Source organism: Centropristis striata, chromosome 24, assembly GCF_030273125.1.
Source record: "Centropristis striata isolate RG_2023a ecotype Rhode Island chromosome 24, C.striata_1.0, whole genome shotgun sequence".
NCBI classification, from domain to species: domain Eukaryota; kingdom Metazoa; phylum Chordata; class Actinopteri; order Perciformes; family Serranidae; genus Centropristis; species Centropristis striata.
Window position 1 is genome coordinate 8,135,035 of NC_081540.1, and position 18,556 is coordinate 8,153,590.

General features: G+C 40.0%; 2 protein-coding genes across 7 annotated transcripts in view; one reads left to right on the forward strand and one right to left on the reverse strand.

Moving 5' to 3' along the window:
- The window catches only part of LOC131962704 (peripheral plasma membrane protein CASK), a 47,635-nt gene that overhangs the window by 7,525 nt on the left and 21,554 nt on the right, over positions 1 to 18,556 (reverse strand). For 4 of the 6 annotated variants that reach the window (XM_059327720.1, XM_059327719.1, XM_059327717.1 and 1 more), the window contains exons 6-20: positions 13,742 to 13,844; positions 12,810 to 12,985; positions 11,078 to 11,200; positions 10,647 to 10,730; positions 10,289 to 10,388; positions 8,667 to 8,684; positions 5,517 to 5,638; positions 5,308 to 5,385; positions 4,480 to 4,560; positions 2,574 to 2,762; positions 1,943 to 2,021; positions 1,552 to 1,637; positions 1,408 to 1,476; positions 1,253 to 1,321; positions 1,094 to 1,129 (exon numbers count right to left, since the gene is read on the reverse strand). In XM_059327720.1, coding sequence (XP_059183703.1) covers positions 1,094 to 1,129; positions 1,253 to 1,321; positions 1,408 to 1,476; positions 1,552 to 1,637; positions 1,943 to 2,021; positions 2,574 to 2,762; positions 4,480 to 4,560; positions 5,308 to 5,385; positions 5,517 to 5,638; positions 8,667 to 8,684; positions 10,289 to 10,388; positions 10,647 to 10,730; positions 11,078 to 11,200; positions 12,810 to 12,985; positions 13,742 to 13,844 — 1,413 coding nt within the window. The remainder of the gene's footprint in view (positions 1 to 1,093; positions 1,130 to 1,252; positions 1,322 to 1,407; positions 1,477 to 1,551; positions 1,638 to 1,942; positions 2,022 to 2,573; positions 2,763 to 4,479; positions 4,561 to 5,307; positions 5,386 to 5,516; positions 5,639 to 8,666; positions 8,685 to 10,288; positions 10,389 to 10,646; positions 10,731 to 11,077; positions 11,201 to 12,809; positions 12,986 to 13,741; positions 13,845 to 18,556) is intronic. The other 2 variants (XM_059327722.1, XM_059327718.1) reach the window with 1 other exon arrangement.
- On the forward strand, positions 15,596 to 18,459 carry LOC131962705 (probable G-protein coupled receptor 34). The gene is made up of 2 exons (XM_059327723.1): positions 15,596 to 15,930; positions 16,362 to 18,459. The coding sequence occupies exon 2, from the start codon at positions 16,398 to 16,400 to the stop codon at positions 17,685 to 17,687; it is 1,290 nt and encodes a 429-aa protein (XP_059183706.1). The 5' UTR covers positions 15,596 to 15,930; positions 16,362 to 16,397; the 3' UTR covers positions 17,688 to 18,459.

The following is an 18,556-nucleotide window of genomic DNA, read 5'->3' on the forward strand; positions in this document are numbered from 1 at the left end:
TGACCAAATTAAAAAAGAAAAATCGTCTTAGGGAGCTTTCACAAGCCAAGTCCATTTGGTTGAATAAAAGAGCCACAAAAAGAGAAAAAAATGGAGCAGCAAACCTGATTTTGAGCCTCAAAACCAACATTACTGAGCATTTATTAATATGATTTTGTCAGAATGAAGCGAGGACACTGATGCTGTAGACTTTTGTAAGCTATGATGCATTTTAGTTGGCCGAAATGTTACTAAAAAATGTTTTTAATGCAACCGTTTCATTCCTTGTGATATTTGTGAAATTGATACTTTTGGTCTATTTTGTATTTAATCTGGTTTGCTTTCACAGTGCATAAATGTAACCAGAAATATAAAAGATTGTCAAAGGGGCGTGTACAAAGACAGAGGGCTGGAAATATAGTCACAGTATAATTTCTTATTGGTTGGAAAGTTGGCGGTGGGAAATGTAAACACGGAAATAAGCAAAGCAACATGGAGCCGAATGCACCATGAAATACTGCTGTCTGTCTGCACTGGGGTTGGTTTGGACGCTCTCTCACAAGTGGTCCGAGACAAGTAGTTTTGGTCCGAACCACGGTACGATCGGAGTGTTCACAAGTGACAAAACAACCGTAACAAGGATGTAACTGCACCAGAGTTAGATTCAAACAGACTGAACTTTGGCTTGTGAAAGCACCCAGACATATGACCAAGACGTCAGGGTTCCTAACATTTTCCATCTCAAATTTTTTCACTTGAAAGGTATAGAGATAACAAAGATATTTTAAATACAATGTAGCAATAATCTATGTCAGCAATGCCGTATTACACTAAAATGTTATTTTAATTTTTTCCTGACCAGGAAACTTTCTGTGTAGGAATCCTTTCCAATGTTCAAGCAGAGTTAAGGCCTGACATTGGAGAGCAGAACTTAATGTGAACAAAATAGATGTGATGGGAATGAAAGAGTGCTTTTAAGTGCATACATGCAGATCTGGACTTTTTGGGATGAGTGTTAGTTTGTCATATCAGTCGTGGATTGTAAAGCAAAGGGAGGAGCGCACAGGTGAATTAAAGGAGTGCAGTCGTGGTGTGAGGAAGGAGGAAATCTCACCTGGCGGCCTTTGGGCTGGATGGTCGCTGGCAGGTCCTAGTTGGGATGACAGAAGATTTTTCGTGACCAACTTTTATCTCTGTGCTGTCATTATCTACAAAAACATGCCATGTTTGAAGAGTTTTGAGGTGAGGATGAAAAGGAGAAGCAGAAACATACCAGGATGGAGCTGGTGACACTGGCATGACCGTTTGCAGGCGACTGTCGGGACACATCTGGCGACTCTTTCTGCAACAGAAAATTAAAAAAATACATTATTTTCCGCCCATAAACTATGCAAAAATATGACTCTGCATGTGTGTGTGATTTCCTACCTCACAGGACATGGACTGGGAGCGGTAACTGGGCACAATCTTGAAGGTGATGCTGCCTCTCATCTCTCGCTGTGCAGACAAGAAACATAACGAATGTGAGTTTTAAAGCAAGTGCAAAGTGAAAATCTGATCTGTGTGACTTACCAGCATCTTTTGGAGCTGTTCTACCGTCTGATTGGCAACGCTGATGCCATTAATCTCTCGGATTTCATCTCCTACATGCAGAGTCCCTGAAGCGGAGAAATAATGAATTTATAAAGGCTACAAATGAGGCTCTCGGGCACCGAAGCATCAGCGCTTCTTCAACGCAGAAGCCAGGAAAAACCTCCTGAGATGTAAAGAAGAGTTACATTTCATTGTTATTTCAATTACCAGAAGTTAGTCCAATAAGAGCTGCTGTTATCTCCCCACCTGCTTTATTTTCTCTGTGACTAATCTTATTTGGAGAGAAAATCTCATCAAATTGACAAATGAATAACTTACTAAATGTACATGTGTGGTTTAAGTTTGGAGTGTTTCTCCTATGGATGCATACCTTGTCGATGGATCATTCCACCGTGCATGATTCGGGCCACAATGCAGTGGTTGAGTTCATTCATTTTCAGAGTAATACCCTGCAAGAGACAGACAGAGGGTCAGAGGAGAACTGATCATTACAGCAGAGAGAGGCAGCATCTTCTGCTACATACTGTATCTACAGCTCAGCATGAAGAGTTGTGATTGCAACTGCACCCTAATGCATCATTATGGTCACACAATTACTCTAAATGTGCAACAATAAACCAGTTGGCTCACCCGACAGTCCTGCAGGTTACTACGCAGAAAAATCAATTTATGGAGAGGTTATGTTGGATGTACTCAATAAAGACATGAAATATAATGATTGTTCGTGTGGTTTTAGGTAAAGCACATTGTGTTTGTCTATACTTGGGTCTTTGATGCAGATCAGATCACGTTTTATGACAAATTAATGCAGAAAACTAGGTAATTTCAAAGGGTTCACATACTTTTTCTTGCCACTGTGCAACATAGGACTCACTGAGGTTTTGTAGTGTAGATTAAAGTGTTAACTTAGTCACCAGAGTTGGCAATGAACTGATGAAGTGAGCATGTGAATCCATCCATATGTGTGATTTAGTGTAACCATGTGTCTCTCTTCTACACACCATGGGCTCATCAGTGTTCTTCTGAAACTGGACCAGGCGGACCCTGGTGACGTTCTCCAGGTCCATGTCTCCGTTGGTGCTGTCTGGGGAGTCTCCGTTCAGGTAGGGTGAAGTGGGTGGGGGGGTCACCCTCAGAGCATCGTCGCTGTACACCTCGTGGGCCACCACATCGTGGGTCTGCAGCAGGGCCTGGAGCACACACACACACAGACACACAGACAGGAATGTTTTCCTATAGGTGAACCCACACACACGGCAAGTATTAATGCTGCAGTGCACACCCGTGTAAACAACTGTTGTGAAAAAACTGAAATCCCAAGTTGGCCTCGGCAAACTGGAGAACAACACTTGTTTGTATAACTAATAAATAAAACAAACCCAGACTACCAAATCCCAGTCAGTGTGTGTGTCTGTGTGTGTGTGTGTGTGTGTGCAGATCGCTTCACCGCTAGAAGTGTGGCTTACACTAATCCTCTTTGGGCACTAATCATGTCACTGACACACACAGTGTTTTTATACAAACACATCTACTTGCTGCCAAATGATCACATCTGCTCCTCGCAGCCACAACACGTCCACTGGTGATGCACGACAGACACGGAGCGCTCCAGCAGCTGGCATTAAAGGCTTTTGACTAATAGTGAACATTAGGGCTGGGTTTTTATGTGTGCGTTGTTTTTTTTTTTTTGAAAGGCATCCACAATGGATTGTCAGTGACATTGAATAGCAACAAAATGACTGCACACTAACAGGAACAGAGCATGTCCTGGGATGATTACATCATAAATGATATAAAGTTTCAATAAACACTGTAAACATGGTGGTATGAACATGCCATTGAAGTGCAGCTGGCTACTGTATTAGTCTACATTATTTTAATTTTGATTCACGACAGCATTTTACACCTCTCTGCTCCTCTTCTAAAAAATGCCAGCATGATAGAAAAATGTGTCTGTATCAGTCCCGCCTCCACATGCTCTCTGTGTGTGCATGAGTCAGCAATGTATTTTCCATAGGGCCTAATGAATGAACGGTCTTTATTTATATTGCTCTATTGAAAGCAGAGCTACCTCTGAGACACTTAGCAAACACAGGCTGTCAATTTTACCTAAAATCAAGTTAAAATCTAGTGCAATAGTTTTTTTGCAGGTGGGTTTGCAAGTTGACAAATGACGCTAAAAAGTATTATGCAGCCCCAATGAAACAATATGTAAGTGAGTTTGATCACTACCATGCCAAAGCCCTTTACACCCATTCAGCTATCAGCTCTGTTAACTGTCTGTGGCAGCATGAAAGACCCAGCCGGTCAGGTCAGAGAGCAACACGGACTAATTGGATTGAACCAAACCTAAGAAGTGACAGCTCCAGTCAGTGTCACAGGCTGAATCAGCAGCGGGAAAAAACCTCTTGTGCTAGACAAACGGCAGCATCATGCAAAAAAATCTCAAGAATAAACCTACAGTATGCAGTAAAGACGAGTCATCTACTCTCTGAAATTCTATATTTGCAGCCACAAAACAAGCTGCAGTCCTTCAGGTTTTGGCTCTTACAGACACCAACAACGTTCTACCTTTACAGGAAATCCACCACCGGCTTCTGCTCTGCTCTTCTTGTCTCAGGTAACTGCAGAATTTACCGTATATCCGCGCTTGAAGCCGGCCTGAAGCCCTTCAGTTCCTCCTGCCGCTCTAACACTCGTGCCTCCTCTCTGTCTCCCCTCCATGTGTCTATCCCTCGCCAGGCTCAGGTGCTAAGCAGCTTTGTGGTCGAAGGAGTTACGTGGATTGTCAAAAGCACCCTTACGTCTGACACAGTGGGTTGTAATCTCACACACGAATCAGCACGCTCGACATAAAGTACACGGGGCGAAAAAACTGAGCCTGTCAGAACAATAAGAGTATCCCACCATGAAGTGTGGCTGTGTGAGGATCCTCCTGAGCTCCTTGGCCTCCATGTTCTCTGGGTAACAGGAGAGGGTTTCCAGTACCTGGAAGGAGAAAGAGGTGTAAATATTAACCCTTGTGCACCACTGGGGATGTTTGTCCCCCATACAGTCTTTTTATCAGGCTTCCTATCTGGAGCCCTGGCTTCAAAACTTCAGTTTTTACGATTTTCCACCAACATTTTCTCATGTTTGCCCTATGCGTCAAAATCAATGTTGCTGCAAATCACTGAAATATCTCAGACTATGAAAAAATAAACAATCAAAATTCTCCGCAGCATTTAGTATACAGAAAATAATTCATTTTTTGTATGTTTTTTTACAGTGGCATTGAAGTACAAAGTTACGATTCTGAAAAAATTAACAATTTGGTGGTATTTTTCGTAAAAGCAACATAATTTGGAATGATCTTAGAAAAAATGAACTCAATAACATTAGAAAAATATATTAATATATAGTATTTCATAGAAAATTAGTTGATTTTTTATTTTAATAACTCAATTTTTTTATTTTTTTATCCATAAAAACAACAGATTAATACATAGCATTTTGTATTCCTTTTTTTAATAACTCAATTTTTGTATATTTTTTCTCTATAAAAACAACAGATTAATGTACAGCATTTAATATTAATATCTACTTAATATTAGATGATTTTTCAATTCTTTTTCCCTGCTTTGAGTTGAAAACTTTTGTAAAGATCCCTCGTTGTTTAGGACTCGACCTGTTATTTGCGAGGCTTTTTATAGCCACTTTTTCAGCTTATTAAACAAATAAATAAACATTCCTCACCTCTTTGGCTCTCTGCACTCCATCACTTGGAGGGTTTCTGATCTGAGGGGACGACCTGGTGTTGATTTTGTCATAAAGCTGAAATGAAAAAATAATTTAAGAGTTGAGGATAGAAGGTTCATATTACAGTATGCTCGTAATGACACCTATTGGGCATTTTTGGTACTGCAGTGTATAAAGGGTTATTGTTGATATTGCGTTTTACTCACATCTAACAGGGTGTGGAGGTGCTGATCCTGGAAGACGCTGTGGAGGAAGTCCATGTCTTTCTCACTGCAGTCCGTCAATGCATGAATCTCCTCTAGACTGTCCAAAACCTGCGATACTGCCCCTGCACACACACGTAGAAAGGTTACACACTCAAACACACACTGAATCGCAAGCACACAAAACAGAAAACACTCACAAGTTCACCAAGCAGTCCCAGCAAACATTCAACAATACACAGAGTGCAAATACAGACACACGACAGACACACAACATGTTACACAGACACAAACAGGCAAAAAAAACAAGAAAAACTACACCACAAAAAGACAAGCAGCAACAGAAAACACACAGAAACACTGAGAACTGTTTAACCCCAGTACCTGCTGCATCGCCCACACATGCAGCAAAACCAGAAAAACAGCGGTATATAGCGTCAATACAACATCAGAGGAAAGTCACTTCAGAAAAGTCACAGTGCGGATGATGGGTTAGGAGCAGTACGCTAGCAAAAATGCACAATATTAATATGAAAAAAAGATAATGTAAATATCAAATAAAAATCTTATACTAGTTATAAGTGAAGCCTTTATACAAAAATCTAACAGAACTGCATGTAATAATTAGAGCCCGACAGATATATTTGTTGCCAGATATAATCGGAACATGCTGTCCATGCTGCTGAAAACTTTCTTACCACAATATATATTGCAAAAAATGTTGCTTTGCATGATCTATAAATGCTGTTAGCTTCTAATGTTTTTTGACTGAAACTCAACAGTAATTATGTTTATTTAGCTATTTATTTTCTCATTTATCATTTGTAACAATGTAATACATTGTTCGTATAATGTATAATAATGTGAAATATTTAATAAAGTTTCATGTATGAGAAAGTGGTGAAAATTCGGTGCAGAATCCACATAAAAAATGTTTATTTTCACTCCCAAACTCAAAAAATTAACCAATTAATTACCTCCCACAAAAAAAATATCGGCCTTAAAAATCCCATATCGGTCGGGCTCTAATAATGATATATACATTTAAGTCCTGATATGATAGATAACAGTACAGTGTGCTCAAATACATTTTCCTCTCCCTGGCTTTCTTAAAAATGACCACAGGCGTGATGAGTGGTAGGTGAGATGATTCTCCACCAGGGACTGACCTCTACCTCTCACAAATGATTTCATAAATATTTCAGATAGGTTAAATATAGAGACTATGGATTAGTCCATCCTTGAAACTCTTTAAGTGCTGAATTTTTAACAAGGTCTTGAACAGGATAACAAGCCCTGGAGTAACAAATGAAAGATGAATATGGAGAAAATAATATATAATGCCGGGCTAAATATGGGCTGTGAGAAAAGAACAAATGACACTTTGATTCATCTATTATTGTGAAACAGTGGAGGAGAAAACACTGTTAATAACTTTCTGGGAAACCCTTGTTCTGTTTCTGTTTACAGGCATATCATTATTTCAATTAGGGAACCACATTTTTAACGATTACCTTAATTGATTTCATGTGCAGATCAAAGCCGATCATCAAAAGCTTATGAAATACAAACAGTTCTTCAAGAAGAGTAATTAAACTAAATAATATAGCATTTTTGAGGTTCTTCTGCTTTACTTGAGTATTTCCATTTTATGTAATATTTTATGTCTACTCCAGTACATTTAGCTGCCAGCTTTAGTTATTTCTCAGGTCTAGATTTACCATAAAAACATTAAAATTAAATCTCATTATTTAGTAGTTAAAATAAGCCCTAAAGTGAGTGGGTCCATTCTGTAAAATGAGCACTCTTACTGTTGATACTTTAAGTCCATTTTGATGCTAAAACTTTTGTACTTTTACTTCAATGCAGGACTTTTACTTGTAGTGGAGTAATTTCACAGTGTGGTATTGGTACTTTTATTTAATTAAGGGATCTGAATACTTACCCCACCACTGCTTTTTTTTTAGCTAATGTTATTAAAGAGATATCTTTACAAATGAGATATCTAACAAATGCAGATAACTTTAAGTAAAAGCTAATTGAAACTTAAATAAATGTCTGACAAGCCAATGGGTTCTGAGACTCAGCTGCTTTATTGGCTGAACAACAAATGGAAATCAGAAATGCTTCCAATACTAAAAATATTCTACATTTATATGCAGTTTTATATGTCCGTTTATAGAGATTAAGTGTAGCAGTTAATCACAGGGATGTAACGATGCACCGATGCAACGATGCAAAAAATCTAAACAAATATGTGACTGATGAGATGAAAAATTGATCATGATACCCTTTTTCAACAGCAGAGGGCATAATCTACTTTTGAATTCACTTGTTTGAAGGCATAAAACTCTGAGTTATAGAAACGGAGCGCAGAACGACTAAAACAAGCTACAACCTGAAAAACAACTTAAGAGTTGCAATTTAAGGTGGACTTTGCAGAAAAATAAAAAGGAATTGGTTAAAGATAAGAGAAAATATATTTTGTATTTTTTTCTATTTTTATATATATACATTTTTAAATATGCATTCATTGCATAGAATGTGTTTTGCAGTTAAACCCTTCCTCAGAAATGTTGTTTTTTATCTAAGAAATAATTAAAGGAATCTTTTTCAGTCATTAGTCTGCAAACTCATTCTGTTAAAAAAAGAGAAAATGGTTAACCCCGCATCGTAAATCTTATCGAATCTAGAGTAGAGTGCATCGCTACATGTCTAGTTAATTATAAATTAATCATTAACATACCTTTTTAAGTTACACAGGTACCTAATCAACACCTGAAAGCTTTAGTAGATCATAACAGAAAATCCCATTGATAGCATGTTATCCTCTCAACTTTCTGTTTTTAGTGTTGTGCATCCCACGAGGCAACCTTGCAAATATTTAGTTAATCTGTGTTTACAGAGCTTCTGAAGACTGGAATAATGAAGATGCATGTAAACAGAATATAATCTTTACAGGTCAAGAGGATAAAAAAGCACTCCAATCAAACCATATGGGCAACAGAGAAGACAGAGGGAGACACAGTTTTGGAGGATTAAGACCATAATCACTGAACACTAAGAAGGAAAAAATGCAACTAAAAAAGCGAGTGATGATGTCATGATGATATCATTCATCCAGATACTATGGGTGGGAAGAGGGATACGTACTTTCAGCAGCTAGCAGTCCTAGAGACAGCACAGCAGAAGAAAAACAACACCAAAGAAAGAGAGGCTGAGATTAGAGGAGGTGTACTGCAGCTAAGGAGTTTAACACCTCACACGCACAGAACAAAGAAAGAGACAATAAAAGGAGGCAGAGGGGAAACTAGAAGGAAAAGCAGCAACAGAGAGAAGCAAAAAGCAGCAAAGTCTGAGAACAATCTGCCAAGCTGCTGCAAGCATCGACTACACTACCCAAGTCTGTGACCGGCAGCATGTCTGCAGGTCTGCAGAGGCAAAAATAAACCAGTCACCAGGAAGCATGACCGCAACAGACTGCCTGTCTCAGCAGAAAGATCATACGTGGTGGTATCAGTTTATCTGGCTGCAGCAGCTACATCGGAATTGGGCAAGAAAATCACTCTGATTCATTTGATGATGAGACAAACAGCTAATTTTCTACGGTTTGTGCAACACGAGTGGTTTGTGTGTGCCATAACTCCCGGCAGGTACAGCCTGCAGTCACTCTATTCATCAAAGGAAGTGAAAGTCCGAGACTGAGACAGGGAAGTGAGGCGGTTGGGAAACATCTGTCTTCACCTAAACAGAGGAAGTTCTCCACAGACAGCTGGGGATCACATCAAGACACCAGAATAGAAACTACGAGAATAGAAACTGGGCTAGAAAGTGAGTGTGTTCTCTGGTGCAAATGCATTTCTTCTTTTGACCCGACATGAACCACAATATCTATATTACACAATTTGTTGTCTTTTCCAAACCAGGGGGGTACGTGGAAATATTACAGAGATGCTAAACTCGTTTTGAAAAAAGCAGAAATGATGATTTTTAAAAGAATATATCAGCTGTAACACCTAAACACTACATGTTGCAGTTATGTAAGAGTGTGTGAAAACTAGTTAGCAAGTGGGCACAGAAGTTTAAACAGTTAGCCAAAAGTAATGAAAAAATAGTAGAAATACATTCTAAAATAGCTTGTAATTTATAAACAGTCATACATAAATGGTTGAAAGAAGTGAGCTGCACAATATTATGTGTTTTACATGTTCTATATTGCTGTTGCAATGAATCAGAGTCAATATTTGTCTTCAAATAGTCATTTCCTTAAAAAGGTAAAGGTCGCTTTAAAGGTCGTTTCCTCAGAATTATTTTTTCTCATAAATCTCAACTTCAGCTCCACTTACAGACACCAAACCAATCAGTTTTATTCCTAACAATATTCTGAAGGTTTTTACAGAGGGGTTAGTCTATATATCATTCATACCCTGATTTATAGAACATTTTGTTGCTAAAAAATGACGAAAACAGTGTTTTTTATGGCTTTTGACAGTATTTTCTGATTTCTGAAATAATAAAAGGAGCTAACTTTGAAATTTGCTTCAAATTAGTGCATATTAGCAAATTAGTGCATATTTAATGAGTTCCCACCTCATTTGCATATCTAAACATAACATTTCAGGAAACTTGTAATGCAAACATTTTTTGGGAAGTTTCATGGTGATTGGGGGGAAGTTTCATGGTGATTGGGGGGAAGTTTCATGGTGATATATATAAGTTAAAAAAAAAATCCCCTATTCACCCTAACAAGAACAAAATCTTGTGGTGTGATTTACCTGAGGAGGTGGGGTCATCTGTGAAGTCATGTAGCTCCTCTGGGGGGTCGCCATAGTAGGAGTTAAACTTGTGGCTGGAAACAGCAGCCAGCACTGCACCCTGGGACACAGAGTAGGGATAACAGACATTACATAAGGCCTGAACAGAGGCGCGTGGTGTGGGTTGGTGTACGTGCTTTCTAAGTGTTTGTGTACAAGGCACGGTGAGATTCTGGGGAAAACAATTGACAAGATATTAATCTGGGTCATCAGAAGCAGCTGCACAGGGTGGAGGAGGCGACACTTCCTCTCATCTCAAATTTCACCACCATGAATGTGTCGATTTCTACCCAGAGTTTAACATCAACACCACGCTGACCTTCAGCTTCCTCCTGGCGTTGAACTTCCTCAGCTGTTCCACCGTTTCAGGCAGGTGGATCTTGTAGGCATACCTGTCCCGCTCCTGCACAAACAGAGATGTCCACGTAAACACAATGGGGGAAATGCGCACACAAAGACACAGATTAGAGAACAGAACGGATGTGAAAGTAGAGCTGTGGTTCCAAGCAGAAGGAAGTTTCTTGAGTCAGCATGATGGAGAACAGTGGTTTAGAGGTAACAGCTAAAATCCACATCACACAAAAGGCCTGCCGCTTTTTAAGAGTTAAACAAGGGACAATAATCTGTTAAAACTGGTGGTGAGAGCTCCGGAGCTGCAGTTAATTTATCACCAGCAGGTGTAGGTGTGTGTGTGTGTGTGTGTGTGTGTGTGTGTGTGTGTGTGTGTGTGTGTGTGTGTGTGTGTCTTGCCTTCAGCCAGGGGTGGTTGAGGGCCTCGTAGACGGTGATTCTCTCGGCTGGGTCCAGCATCAGCATGCGTCTCACCAGGTCCTTGGCGCTCTCCGAGATGTGGGCCCACTGACGGGGGTTCATCTGGACACACACACACACACACACACACACACACACACAGACACACACAGACAGGAGGAGTGTTAGAGACCAGAAAATTGGCAACCACAATGATGACAATAGCTGTGTTTTGAAATATCACATGAAAGAAAATGCAAATTTGAGACGTTTCCATCAGCTGGTATAGAGCGAATAAACAAAGCTGCATAAATGTACTTTAGTCAGAAGATGGCAGTGTGATGTGATGCTTTCGACTAATCCATCAACAGAAGAGGAAGAGAGAAAAACGCAATAAAAAAATAGGTTGCTAATCAGACAACTTTGGCCACCCATGAGAGAAAATGGAGAAGTCTTCAGGATTTGGATTCAATTGGGGAACTTATTATTGTCCTTTCATGTCAGAGGAAACAGCTGATCAGTCATGAGAGTTAAATGTTCACTATGTCAGAACTTATTCTGAAAAAAATGTTTCCATCTCCTGTTAAGCGCATTAACTATCTTTCAGAAAAGACAAAAAACACCTTAACCGAGCTTTAAAACTTTAATGCACATTTTCAAAGGTTTTATCGAATTTTGGTGTTTCCAACAAGCTTTTCTCATGCAAATATTCACTTCGACTAATGATGACGTTTGTAAGAGAAAAGAACCTGTATTTATATATATCACTGTATTTATGGAGCATGTTTAGAATATAATGCCTACAATTTCCCTATAAAACTACTGTTTTTTACATTAGAGCTCGTATTTGTCTTTTCAAAATAAAAGCTGTGAATTGAGTAGCAGCTGGTGGAAGACACCACAGTGTCGTCCACCACGCTGCCCGCCGTGACTGCATCTGTTACAGATTAGTGCACCAGGCGGGAAATTCATACACTCAGCTGAAAACAGAGAATATAACAGGCCCGTCAGATTATTCACCACCTCTCAGTGGCTGTTTTTAAAAGGGGAACATACTGTACGTAACAACTGCCACTCACTCAAAAATGAATACATGTCATGATGTGATAGTAAAAATAGCTCTGAACAGGCATTCATTGATGAGGGCTATACTGAATCATAGCTGGTTGGCAGAGGGGCCAAATTTTCTTTCCTTCTTTCTCCATCACTCCAATTATACAGAGAGGCCATTTAATATATAGAAGAACAATTGACCTCAGTAAAAGGAAGCAGTATTGTTATTTTTTTATTTATAAGGTTTTTTTTCTTCCTTTTCTTTAATGTTCTTTCCTTTTATCCTTGGATGTGGATGTGACACTTAACATTAATGATGCTTATTTAGCTATTTATTTTTTATTTTCTTTGTTCTCATTCATAGAATTGAATTGCATTGAAATAAATAGATATATAATGCATAAAAATACTAAATATTAATTTATAATTCCTTTTTCTTGAGAAAGTAGCTATCTGGGTACCTGCAGAGTGGTGTAAAATCAGTGCACAATCCACATAAAAACGTCAATTTTCATTCCAGCTTAAAATATTACTATATCGCCCACCTTATCAGTTTTTAAATGAATATTCCCTCTAAAATCAGTATCGGCATCAGTCTCAAAAATCCCATCGGTCAGGCTCTAGAAAAAACTTGTAAATTAATTAAACCGTTTTCTGTGTCTTGTCAATCAGCTCCTACCTTGTACTTCCCCTTAATGATGGCCTCAAACAAACGCTCCTTGGTGCCGTAGAAGGGAAGGCAGCCAGAGAGCAGGATGAAGAGGATGACTCCACATCCCCACACATCCACCGGTTTGCCGTACGGCTCTCTCTTGACGACCTCTGGGGCCATGAAGTGGGGAGTACCGACTCGACCTGCAGAGAGCAGACACACAGACAATTTTAAGTGATTAGCTGCTAGGGTTTTTAAGTGTCGCATGGTGGAAATCTGAAGAGATAACAGCTGGTACAAGAGTAGAAGATGTAAGGAATTAAAGGGGCTGCAACTAACAGATGTTATGAGGGATTAATTGCTGTTTAGTGCACAAAAATGCTCCATGTCTTGCAACCAAACCCAAAAAAAGCAGCAAAATTTATATCTGAGAATCTGAAACCAGCTTGATAAAATGGCTTATACAATCATCTATGAATACATATCAGTTTGTTTGATTTTAACATTTACTGTAGATCAGATTTAAACAAGATTGTCCAGAAAGGCCTGGAGTCTATCGTATCTAAGATTTATTGGAAAAAACTCCCCAGGCTCATCTGCAAACAATTGATATTTTGGACTTCACCTTATCTGTACGTCTTTGGACTGTGGGAACACACTGCAGCTGCTGGCGGAAACCCACACAAGTGGCTTACTCACGTCATCAAATACTGCTTGTTCATTGCTCATCATGTTAGTCATATGTTTTCTCAGAACACTTCCTTCTCGATCCATTCCACCGATAATAAAAGCCAAAGAATTACCTTTGTGATGTCACCAAAATTTAAACAATGGTCAAAAATGATAATTAATTAACTTGACCTTCTTTGACTAACTGTCTAATCATTGTAGTCTGTGTATGCATGGTGTGAAAGAGTTTATTGAGGTATGAAAAGGGTAAAAAAAGTGTCCTACTGTACCTCCAGCTACTAAGCCAGACTCTCCCAGCTGTATTGCCACTCCAAAACCTCCTAGTTTGACTGGAGCAGAGTTCTCCTTTGAGGCCAGCAGCACACAGTGAGGCTACAGAAAGAGAAAAGAAAAAAGTTAAACAGTGGATTATGGTTCGTATATTTCAATAGATAAACAGAGGGTCCATCCTAGAAGGAATGAAATGATATTTACTCATAAAACTATACTGCACAGCATTCACCAACACATGTGATTATATCTTGTTCTTACCACTGACATCTGCACTTTACAGTAACTGTGCGGAGCATTGCCTTTTCTGTGCAAAGGTGCAGCATCCCATGTCTTGAACTTTTGGTTAGTTAACTTTGGTTTCGCACTGACAAAACAACATGCGCAACCTTAACCACACTTACTAATTATGCTCCTGATACAGAAAGGAAACTGCTCTTGCCCCAGAATGTAGTCAATGCACAAAGGATCATAAATCAGATCATTCTTGACAGAAATATGTGTCTCAGAAAGCTGTAGAGAAAGGTGTTGCCTTCTACTGATGAGGAATTATGCTAATTTAATTAGACAAGAACCTTGACAAGAGAAATCTAACCAATTAGATGCATTATGTCAGCAGCATAGTTTTCATACTGGAACCCTATTTGTAGAAATAATAATAATAATAATACAACAGTTGGGAAAACCAGGTGAGCAGGCTTGTAAAATAACTAAATTATCATTAAATTAAACCCTGATTCCAAAGAAGTTGGGGTGCTGTGTAAAACAAAAAAGAAATCAGAGTGTATATTTACCAAACCCACCTGCACAGGTTAATTTAGGGGTAAGTTTAGGTTTGTAAGAATACAAAATACAAGTGTATGGCTTCATTTGAAAGGGGACATCTTCTAGTTTCTCTAAATCTGCAATCAAACCGACATCAGTTCAAAAAATCTAAACGTTTTTGTGGCTAACCCTGCCTCTACCCTTACCTACTGGAATGCTAGTGGGTTTTAAGAGGTTAAATATAATGTTTTTATAGTTTTTTAATTGAACATATGTCACAAACGATAACCAAACTATTCCGTTTTATTCCAGACATCATTACAGCTTTTTTGTTATCTGTGTTGGATCTAAACAGACAGTTGCGCTAACTTAAATGACTCACGATGACAGAAAGCTTACGGCAACTGTCACCTTACATTACCACACCTCCTGTAATTAGCTCGCAGGGTCTTTGCAGGACTCTTAATTGGTGTTAATAAACTGGAATCAGTTTAGCATAGAAACCCTCCCCTGTCACACAGAACTGAGACAGAGGTGATGATAAAAGGAGCTGCAGCTTTTTTGCATGCAAAACCTCAGAGTTGCAGTTTAGAATACAAAGTGCCTCTCTAGACAAGGCTTTGATAATAGGAAGACCACTATGCGTGCTGAAAAAAAAGCTCAATACTTCGCTTGTATCGCTTATATATTCTATGCACTCCGGACATGATTAATGTTACCGATTTGTGCATGCAATATTAAAAACACCCCACCTTCCTTAGAGGAATAACTTCTGTTTAAATGTGCTACTCTTGAAAATTTAAGTAATTTTATTCTGAAAGGGTCATTGCAGGCCAGTGGTGAGGAGATTTATGCAGCAGATGAAGCTCAGGAACAGGGTGAGAGTGTGGTGGGCTCACTTCCTGCCTTCACATTATTTTCACTTCTCGTAAAAAGGGGTATTGAGGGGCGTGGAGGATGTTGGCTGAGGCGGTGCGAGATCAGAGCCGCAGCGAGAGGCTGAGAAAACAAGAGGCAGAGACAAGAAGACCGGCAGACTACACAGTCATATCTGTGAGAGCAAGAGAGTGGCAGGGGGGAGAAAAAGATTTTTTAAGAAAGAAAGAGACTGAAAAAGACTGAAGGCAAAGGAGAAACAGAGCGCTTAGACGGGGAGGAGCAGACACTTTGAAAACGATGTGAGAAAAGAGTCTGCAGGATTTATGACTCATTCAGAGACTGAAGAAAAAGGTGAAGATAGCAAAAGAAAAGTGTTAAGGACAAGGACTGTTGCGAAATCATATATTTAACTCGGCTTCTAAACAAATTACAGTTTGATGGAGGATAAAAACACACTGGATTGCTGCGCTCACACACCTCTCTGCACTTTCACACACATTTAAAGTGCAGCTGTGCTGAAGTCTCTGCAGGAGGAATATTGATGGTGAGTGTTCTGCCTTAATCCAAACATCTGTGTGTAGCAGTCAGCGTGTGACTTGTGAATTTAAGGGTTAAACAGGCATAAAACTTAGATTAGTCATGACTGCAGCTCCCACTCTTAGAAAAATAAATGTATGACCTTCACTGAACAGGACTGTTGGTCACATTTGTACATTATTTAGAATATTTAAAAGCCTGTTCTGAGCTCCTCTTGTTGCTTTTTCATTCATTACTGTAATACAGTTTTACATGTGTGAACTTAAACACTGCTGCCCACATATGACTAACCTGTCTGAGCATTACTCAGAAAATACGTCAGTGTTTTTCACTGTGAAGGGGGCTTCACCTTTTTTGCCTTTACAGGGAGTTTAAAAGCTGTTTTTATTACATTTGTTCAGCAGACTGAGATTTGTGTTTTTTTCTTCTTTCTCGCAGCTAAATGATCCCTGAAGTTGTCACCGCTCAGACACCATGATGACCTCTGCCTCTACGTTCCCTTTCACTCTTTCAGCCTCTAACTCCTCTCTTCCTATCTCTACTTCATCCCTCCCTGTTTCGATGTCATCGACATTTTCTGCGACCTCTTTTTCCCCTTCCTCTTCCTCTTTCTCCACCTCCACCTCTTCCCCAAACCAGACTGTGTGTTCGTTTGATGACACAGCCCTCCGTCTGCCCCTGGCCGTTGTATACTCCCTTTTCTTCATCTTTGGACTCATCGGTAACCTCTTCGCCCTGTGGGTCTTCCTGTTTCTTCACTCTAGCCGTAACTCTGTGCGTGTGTTTCTCATCAACTGTGCTGTGGCTGACCTGGTCCTCCTGGCATGCCTGCCCTTCAGAGTTTTCTACCACGTCAACGGAAACAAGTGGGTGCTGGGCTCTGTGGCCTGCAAGATGGTGGGCAATCTGTTTTACATGAACATGTACATCAGTATAACTTTACTGGGGCTCATCAGCTTGGACAGATACTTGAGGCTGAGGGGGAAAGGCAAGGCACGGAGAGGCATGAGGATGATGGTGTTGGGGCGCAGCCGGCCGTGGAGCTGGGCGGCGTGCGGGCTCCTGTGGGGTCTGTCTCTGGTGGGGCTGGTGCCCATGATTTTCACCGCAGAGGACAAAGAGTTCACCGGCGAATGCTTCCAGTTCAAGCAGCGGAGCAGCAAAGCCAAAGGGAAGGCCTACTTCAACGGGGTGCTGGTGCTTCTCTTCTGGCTCGTCTTCGTCATGCTCGTGGTCTCCTATGCCAAGATCGCCTCCCAGCTCCTGAGGGTGTCCCGGGACAAGCCGGACCTTCCCAACGCGCAGAGATACGAACGAACCGCCAAGAAGTCCTTCTTCGTCCTCTTTCTGTTCACAGTCTGCTTCGGGCCCTACCACGCCTTCCGCCCCGTCTACATCTTCTCCCAGCTCAGCGACACGGTCTCTTGTGACTACTTACAGATTGTGGACCGCACCAATGAGGTGATGCTGTTATTCTCCGCCTTCAACAGCTGCTTGGACCCTGTCATGTACTTTCTGTTATCCGGCTCCGTGCGCAAAACTGCCCTGCAAGCGCTCGGACACCGTTTGGGCAACCGGTTTCTCTTCCTAAACGACGCAACGTCCAACAGCTCCACAGAGTTCAGACGATCATCTGTGCATATGCCGTTACCCAACTCTCAGCTCAACACGCCCTCAGTGACCCCCAGAACAAGTATCTGTGTCATGAACTCCACCATGCGCCGCACAGGACTGACCACACTGCCAGTCACTGGCCAACAGTGATCACACAGCAAATAATGCAAGAGAGAAATATCACAGACTGGTCGGGTAATTCTCTGTAAAATTGAGCAAAGCATTTTCACACATATCTACTTCTATTGTTAAAAAAATAAATGTGGTTTCTTTGACTTCCGAGCTGTGACCGTGTTGTCTTCTGAGCACCTGTGCTGCGTGGGAATCATTGTTAAAATTCTAGTTGTAATGCCTGAGTGAAGAACCAACCTGCAGTTATGTCTGAGGAGATGCACTTCAGTGACTTTGTGTTCCCAATAATAAATGGTGTACGTGCGTTTTCCATCAGAGAGAAAGCTAATGTAAATATAAGTATATCTGATGTGAACAAATGTTGCCATCTTTTCTTAAAAAAATCTAGTTGCAGTTTTAACATTATCTTGTCTATTTCTAAGTAGAGAGATTTATAGAAAGACAAAAACACCGGATTTAAAAATATCTTTCCTGCCTCACACCTCACACACAGCTCTCTCTGCTTAGATACCACATAAGCTAAATGAAATAATGCATGCTCAGTTGATCTGTCCATTTAACTTGTTTCACATCTGCATAGCTGCAGATAAAGATTAGACTAGACTAACATTAGGAATGCACCATTACTGATACTGATATCAGGATGATACTGAGTCAATAGCCCAATCTATTCACTTCAATTCCTGAGTATTGTTATTTATTATTTACATTTTTAAAAATCAGTAAATATATATCTAATGTTGCTTGACATGTAGAATGATCCCAGTCATGTTTTTATCCAATAAAATATTCTGCTTTGATGCATAATTGTTGGTGTTTAGCCTCTCAAAAACATTTTCCCTGCAATAATGAAAGTAAACAAGTAATATTCATTCAATTCATCTGAT